The 7932-nt window shown below is 39.8% G+C and overlaps 1 protein-coding gene across 1 annotated transcript; it reads right to left on the bottom strand.

The window, feature by feature from the left end:
* Nucleotides 1-348: 348 nt before the first annotated feature.
* Nucleotides 349-5905, bottom strand: LOC129739491 (uncharacterized protein C14orf119-like). Its single transcript, XM_055730962.1, has 2 exons — nt 4759-5905; nt 349-1561 (listed from the first exon to the last, which is right to left on the bottom strand). The coding sequence occupies exons 1-2, from the start codon at nt 4993-4995 to the stop codon at nt 1229-1231; spliced, it is 570 nt and encodes a 189-aa protein (XP_055586937.1). The 5' UTR covers nt 4996-5905; the 3' UTR covers nt 349-1228.
* Between the last annotated feature and the right edge of the window lie 2027 nt (nt 5906-7932).

The following is a 7932-nucleotide window of genomic DNA, read 5'->3' as shown; positions in this document are numbered from 1 at the left end:
AACACCCGCCGGGTTCACCCTACTTGCCATGGCTGAGTGCGCAGTTGAAGCACGCACCACCGCTTAGACACGCGTCTGCACTCATGTCGGTTTCAGTGATTGATCGCGCGGCTTTTTTCTGCAAACGGTCGAGTTTAGCAAGATTTCGTTCACTGCAGCTACCGTATGCAGTTTCCTGAAATCCTGAATTCTATTGAAGACTTACAATCATCTACAGACGTGATATGTAACCTGTATGTAACCGTTTTCTGAAATGTATTGGTTTTGGCTTAACCCGCACCCTATAGGGCAAAGCAAGGGTGTTTAGGTTTACGTTGAAAAAATAAAATTAAAAAAAAACAAGCATGGTTTCCGTTTACTTCGGTGTGAGTGTCTCTTTATTAGATATTTATCACGCCTTCTTAATTCATTAAATTATTTTTTTTTCTCGTCTGTTTGTATCTTCAGTGTATGCTTTGTCTGAAACATTCTTCGAACGCTTCGGAATGTGAATGTTGGGTTTAACGATGTTTTTGCCTCTAGTGTTTGCTAGCGTCTCTAACCAGTGAATTGTTGTTTTTCATTAACCTCTCTAAGTAGTGGCTTCAACTATTTTGATTCTTTATTTCAAATTACGTAGCGTAAACCTATTCGGCTTTCTTTAGAAGATTTTCGAATCACCACAGCTATTCTTCGCTCGTTTGTTTGATTGTATTTATTCTTGTAATTTTTAAAAACTTGTTAAAATATAGATTCTAGTTTATAATTGAGAACTTTTAGTATGGCAAATTTATAATTGCTTCTCTCATCAATTGCTTAACGACTACCAACACGATAAATACATACATATGTTAGGGGAAAGATATTTGCGTTATGCATTTGAACAACGTTGTTTTGTGTGGGAGTTGCAGATTCTTTCCTTCAGTGAGATAAATAGAACTGAAAGCTAGATTTGAATTGATAAATGAAAGAGAACCTAATACGATATTCGTCAATGTCGAGGGAAAATGTTAATGCTAATCAGTTACAATAAATTACTAGTTAAATATGCAGATTCTGTTTCAAGCAGAAAGCACTGCAGTTGGAATGTGGAAAAGGTCAAGCTTGGATTAAAAATAAATATAACGAGCTGCTTCACAATGCTAATTTGTAACAGATATGGATTCAGTTCGTGTGTTCCGTGCGTGATTTTCCCTGCCCAGGGAAGAGGAACCTAAGGGAATGATTCAACGATCGGAAGGGAGAATGTTCATTCTTCCCCAATGACCAAGGCAATCGGTTCTGCGTTCATCAGATCAGAATCGGGTGCCGAAATGCTCACAATCGTCACGTTGTTGCCATTGCTGCTGTGATGTTCGGATACCGACGGTGTCACGACTAGTTGCGGGGTCGAAGATTCCTCCGGGTCGTCGCTGAAGTTCGTGAACGGTTCGTTTGAGTTTGGCTGCGTTGATCGACCGTTACCCGCAAGCTCTTGTTCCACCTGGTGGCCGAAGTCGGAGTCAATTTCCGTCAGACGCTCCAGAAGTTTGGCACCCTGGCCTTCGGGCCATTTGCTGGACCATTCGTTGAATAGTTTAACCTAAAAAGATGAATAGTTTAAGATGGACTGTTGAGAAGTTTTATAAATTGTAACAAATTTAGACGCGGTTTAAGACAACAGAGAAAAGAGTTGAATATCACAGTGATGCTTATAAATAGATAAGTGAAATTGTTCACTTATAGCGTATTAGTTTATTTCACTGGCTCAGTGCCGATCTGCGATCGGAAATTAGCGAACAAATTCGTCGTAAAAATATAGCTACCCAAGCAGACTTTTATGGCAAAATTACACCTTATTTTGCTATCATCCTTTAAGGTAAATTTTGGTATCATTTTTTCCCTAATAAAGGTGGTACAATGCCAAAATTTGGGTTTCACTTTCCATATGCGGGTACAACAGATGTGCTAAGGGTAGGGTTTCATTAAAACCTGGTCACAACTTCAAAACGAATTTTGAGAGTATAATGATGCCATTTTTTGTCTCGACTACACCTAAAATTTAGTATCGTTGTGTTTCAAAACTCCTTTGGAAAAAGCTTGTTGAACAAGGTATCAATAAGCTTTCTTTGAAACCATAATTTGGCATAATTGTGCTAAGCTCACATGAAAACATAATTTCGGTGTTTTACAACTTCGTTCGGTGAAACAATAGCAAATTTCGTTTCTCACCATTTTTGTTGAGAATCTTGCATTCGTTGATTATGAAAACAACTCTCAATCCCTTCTCGAAAATCGTTTCAACAGTCAACAGGTTTGTCATCAACTCCGGATCGCATCGACGCCATTGGACCACCTCAGGACTTTACCGGACGCTTCTAGTCCCATAATCATCGGGGAGTAACAAACCCTACAGCAGAATTTAAGCCACTCATTCGTCGCTTACAGGAAAATTAATTTCCGACAGTATGTCGCTTGTTGAAATAATTTCGTCAACCTCGCATCGGTGTTTGGAAAACTTCCTAGCCTTGACGATACGAGTTGTTGAAGCAACCTAATTCTTCTGTAGATACCGTCGTCTTTAAAAGCCATCTCTAATTTGTCTCAAGCCTTCTTTGCGCTTCTTGCATCCTGACAGGTGACAGAGAGTTTACAACGGCCTCATGTTCGGCTCTTCGTCCACGATTTCGTCCTCCTAGCCCATGATACAATGGACAAGGTAACGACACTGGATCGATCTTTCTTTTGATCAACATTTTACCTTCGGTAAAATCCTCACCATTTCTTGCCGACGAGTTTTCGAGTTCCTAACTGGCTAGTTCCTGTGGAATAATTATTAATTTATTTCCATAGTATACCGTCCTCCATAACTTCATGAGCAACATCTCTCCAATTCACTCGGTCCATAGCAACCGTTCTCCAATTTTTCGGACATCCCACGCTCGTTGCACCCAGCTAGTCTCGTTCCTACCGGATTCGTAGCGAACATCAATTTCGAAGGACAGTGGTCCGATATTCTAGCAACATGTCCTGCCCAGCCCTATCCATCCAGACTTCGCCACCTTCTAGATACTGGGTTCGCCGTAGAGTCGCGGTTAATCCTTCGCCTCCACACTCCGTTCTTCTGCACGCCGCAAAAGTTGATTCTTAGCACCTGTCGCTCGAATACTCCGAGTGTACGCAGGTCCTTCTCGAGCAATATCCACGTCTCGTACCCTTAGAGAACAACTGGTCTAATGAGCGTTGTGTACAAGTTACACTTCGTGCGAGGGCTAAGTCTTCTCGACCGCAGTTGATTGCGAAATCCATAGTAGGAACGACTTCCGCTGATCATTTGCCCCCGGATCTCACAGCAGATGCCATTGTCTGCGGTAACCAGTGAGCCGAGATTTCGGCACAATTCGGCTTGCGGCACGAAGCCTTTGCGGGATGCGTTGAGCTTCTGATAGAACTTTCATGTTTCCTGAGAACGATGCAGATGCTCCAGCTCCGCGAGCTCCTCCTTCTCCAGACGGCACTTTTTCTCCTGGAAAATTCGGACTCGCTTCGTCTACAGCTTTGATGATTTTCCACGTTTCCACGGGTGCCTCTTTGCACTACTGCCGCCCGGCGGCGTTTTCTTCATCCATCATTCTCTTACACTTTTCGTCGAACCAGTCGTTCCGAATTGTTCGTTCCACATGCCCGATGACATTCTCCGCAACGCTGTTGTTGGCTGTCTTGATGGTATCTCAACATTCCTCGAGAGGGGCTTCATCAAGCTCGCCCTCTGCCAGAAGCGCTACTTCGATCGATTGCGCGTAGTCTGCTGCGACCTCACGTTGCTTCAGTCGTGCGATATTATCCGAAGCAAGCGTCGGTTTCGTATGTTGATCTCTACGAAGAGTTTTGGGCGCACCTTCACCATCACTGGCGCCTCGACAGGATATATATATACATTTTTCATATTATATCGTCACTTGTAAAAAAAAGTTCCTAGAATCTTTAAAATGATGAGTTGCTCTCTTATCAGTTTTTTAGCATAAATCCAGAATATATCAAGCAAAAACAACCATATTTCATCAGTTGGATTGTTTGCGTACGATTTATTTGAGACCCTCCTATTTTAGGGCGAAGCTTAAAGAAACATTAAAATTATCAGATCTTTCAAAAAAATTTATAGATCAAGATTCATAATATAAGTTAAAGTTATTTTTGGATAGCAATCCGATACTCCAGCTGCAGCTCTCATTTGATAGCGGTTGCTTATGAATTATGTTATAATTTGATTTAAAATAATGCCAACAACACAATAAAAAATTGAGTAAATTCTAAAAACATCATTCGATTTTTAAAAGTGTAGCAAAGCACACCGGGTCAGCTAGTATCAGATAACTACGAACTTAAACCTCCTGATCTTCAAACAGTAAAGTTGTACTGGCTGATTTTTTTAGCTTTTTCTATTTTGAGAAAATCATGTTTAAAAATTCGGTTTTAACAAAAGTAATAAAACGATTTAAAAAAAAGATAACAATCAAACCACAGACAAAATAAAACTATTGAACTTGCAATGGTCATTGATGATATGTAAGTTAGCCAACAGAAGCCGGACTGAAAAAGTTTGGCGAAATGTTGGACCCACTACGGCGGTGTCAGCTCTAATGAAGCCATTAATCGCTCCATCGGTTCCGGCTCATTTCATATGTTTACTAAACAGCGTTCCAGCTCGGTTGTACGCGGGCTGTTTTTTTTTATTCGTTCGTTAACATGCAAAAGTTCCGCGCTTTGTGATAAGGAAACAACTGTTGTTTTGGTACTTACCCGACACTGGAACAGGCTCATCGGTTTATCCTGACTGCTGACGGCTGCCATGGCACTGATTATTCCATTTACGTAGGCCGGTTGATTTCCGCCTTGGAGGCTGGCCAGATGGGATGCCAAAACCGGAACGAAATCCTCCCGCTGAAACTCACTCCACTCGGTGAACCACTGGACTATGTATCGGAACTCCCGGTCCACTGTTAGGTTGAGGCCATTGGCCAAAGCTGCGGTAGACATGGTCGAGTTTTTTGCTGCCAGAAACAAACCGACCGATCCGGTTTGGTTTGGGCGATGTGGTTTTCTTCTAACCGCACAGTACCACACTCTCCTAGATGTTTTGAGATGCTGTTGTTGCTGATCTGCCCAGAGATTCCGAAAGTAACTGTAATTTTTGTCACCAGCGAGACGACGTCGACGTCAAATTAAGTGCTAGTGACGAAGATTATGACGGCAGGTCTGGTTTTCCATTTGTCGAGATTTTGATAACTGGAGGAGCTACACGGCGATGTTTTGATGTTATTGCACGAGCACCGATGCCAATTCTCTAAGCTCTAAACTGAGAAAGTGGCTGATAAGTGGAATTAGTTTCTAATACTTGTCAGATTAGATTGAATTCGATGCCTTCTCTAAAGGTTGTGCTCCAACTGTTGTGACCGACTTTGTGCACTGTTTCGCAAGGTTGATGGCTATACCTGGATTCACCAGGTACTCGGGGAAGGTGGCACTTTTCAGCGTATGACCTCCAACGCAGCAAATATTATACCAAATGAAGAAACACTTAGCTCGACCGCTCAGCTACTATCACAATCATTTTTATTGTAATTTCCTCTGCTACCTATTTAAGGTTTGTTTTGAATTGCGTACTCGAGCTGGCACTGGCGACGTCCAAAATCGAAATAATGCACATTTTCCTCAACGATTTAGGCCTCCAATTACTTATTCTCTCTTCCTCGTCCCAATGATGTTGTGAGCTGCAATTCCATTGGAGTTTAATATTTTTTATTTGAAGCACAACGACTAGGTGGTGAGTCGGTGAGGTTGTGCCTAGATATCTTTTCCATATGGGAAATGTGGTAGGCCTAGTTCACTTTCGTTGGCTCTCTGTGGTTCCGATGGTATAGTTTTATCTTTTTTTTCTCCTGTTTCGCCTGTCCATACTTTTCGCGGCCTCACTTCAACCCCGAGAGAGTACCCAGCCCAGGCTAGGGGAGGGGTAGAAACCAGCAGTTCTGGAACGACATGCATACATACACCCATACTTAGGAGGGATGGCTGAATCTCCTCAATCATAGCCAGATAGAAGCGAATAAACAGCAACTCGAAAAGGAATCAGAGGAGGGAAAAAAAGTCGCAAATGAAGAACGTGTAGATTTTTGTTATTGGCGACAGGACTTATTTGAGCTGTAAATTAATGCAGCTGTTTGTTTAAATTCAAATGCGTTTCCAAAATCTGGAAACAAGTTTTGAAATTCCTTCAAAACAATGATTGATTATTATAATACTTTCTCGAACTTGGTTGCACATTAGTTGGCCAATATATGCCAAAATCGAACGAAGATCAAAAATAATAAAAAATCCATATACCTTATTTGAAAACTAATACATGACAAATGACAAAAATTAGTGACAAATGACAAATAGACAAAAATGACAAAAATTTGTGAAAAAGTTATGGGGATTTTTTTTATTATCTGACAATTTGCGTCTTCAGATTTTCCCCAAAATTGAAAATTTGGTTCATTTTTGCGATTTAAAAACACATGCATTTTTTCAGATTTCTAACATTTTTATTTTGTGAGTTAGCTTCGGTTAAATTTTTTTGTAAATAAAAAATAACCATTATTCAAAGTTACATAACTCTGTTATTTTTCAACGGAAATTATAAAATAGCACATCAAAATGCATTGAAATTTTATCAGCTTTCCAAATAAAATAGTTGAAAAAAAAATGACCTTCAACATGAAAAGTTTGAAATAAACTTTAAATGGCGTCTAAAAGTACCGTCTGCACCACCGAATATTTTGCAAAAAATACCATTGTATAGCTCGATTCATGATGCAACTTTCATCTGAAGACAGACACCAAAGTGGGCCATTAACACCTTGAAGAGTTATGAAAGAATAATAATGACAATAAATCTCTTTTTTTGCATCGAAAACAAACAATGGTCGAACAACTGCACTCACATATGGAGATAGCAAGCACTTCTAACAACATTGAAACAAAAGAACTTACTATAGCAGGTAAAAAACACTACTTTTTCATGCTTTGCAGAGTGTTTGCAGCAAAACTGACTTTAAATTTTAACCAAAATTCTTAGTATCGTATTGTATCGTAATGTGATATAACTAATAATGGGAATGTGCTTTTTTTTCTCAAGGGATTTTAAGCAACAATGGCTTATTCATCCCGAATGGAAATGTGCTGGTTTTACAACCTGGTCATATACTATATAACTTATTAACTTTTCGATCAAAGATCATTGTGAAGCATAATCAATGCCAATAGTAGAAGGTTCAGTCCCTGTGTTTGGGATCACAAAAATGTGATTAAAAAATGAAACATAGACGGGCTTTACATAGTTTTTATATTGGGAGCTAAGCACTGGACACCAAAATCCTTTCCCATTGATCAAAAAAGTATGAGAAAGTGGCACAAATGTTGTAGAAATAACAAGAAGAGCTCAATATGGCCAGCCCAGGTTGTAAAATTATGAAAATATGATACTTTTACCGTATTCGTTTTCTACATTCGCCCAGTTTTGAGGTTTACCATACTAGAACGAACATAATTCGTCGTCAGTGTTTTGCTACCTCGATCGCTCACGCACGAATCTTCAGTGTTCCACCGTCCATTTTAAATCAAATCTGGGGAATTACGGATGCAAAACTTAGCGCATAAACTTCTAAAAATGACAGTAAAATGTGCATTACTTGTTGTGACCTGGTGCAAAATTGGGTATAAACGAATACATTATTAGATTTTTTGATATGACATGAAGTCAGCAACACTCTACCGCCCCTACTTTCATAACAGTCCCATATGCAAAAACAAGCAAGCGAAGAAATCAGATTTTTCTGTTGTGGAATATATTTTTAAATTGTGATCATTACTTTCAGCATAAACGCAAATCGTTTCTAGGTTGTCATAATAAATCGTTAGACCTGAAATTTT

Source organism: Uranotaenia lowii, chromosome 1 (assembly GCF_029784155.1).
Source record: "Uranotaenia lowii strain MFRU-FL chromosome 1, ASM2978415v1, whole genome shotgun sequence".
Lineage (NCBI taxonomy): Eukaryota > Metazoa > Arthropoda > Insecta > Diptera > Culicidae > Uranotaenia > Uranotaenia lowii.
This window is presented reverse-complemented; position numbering and strand designations above follow the sequence as displayed.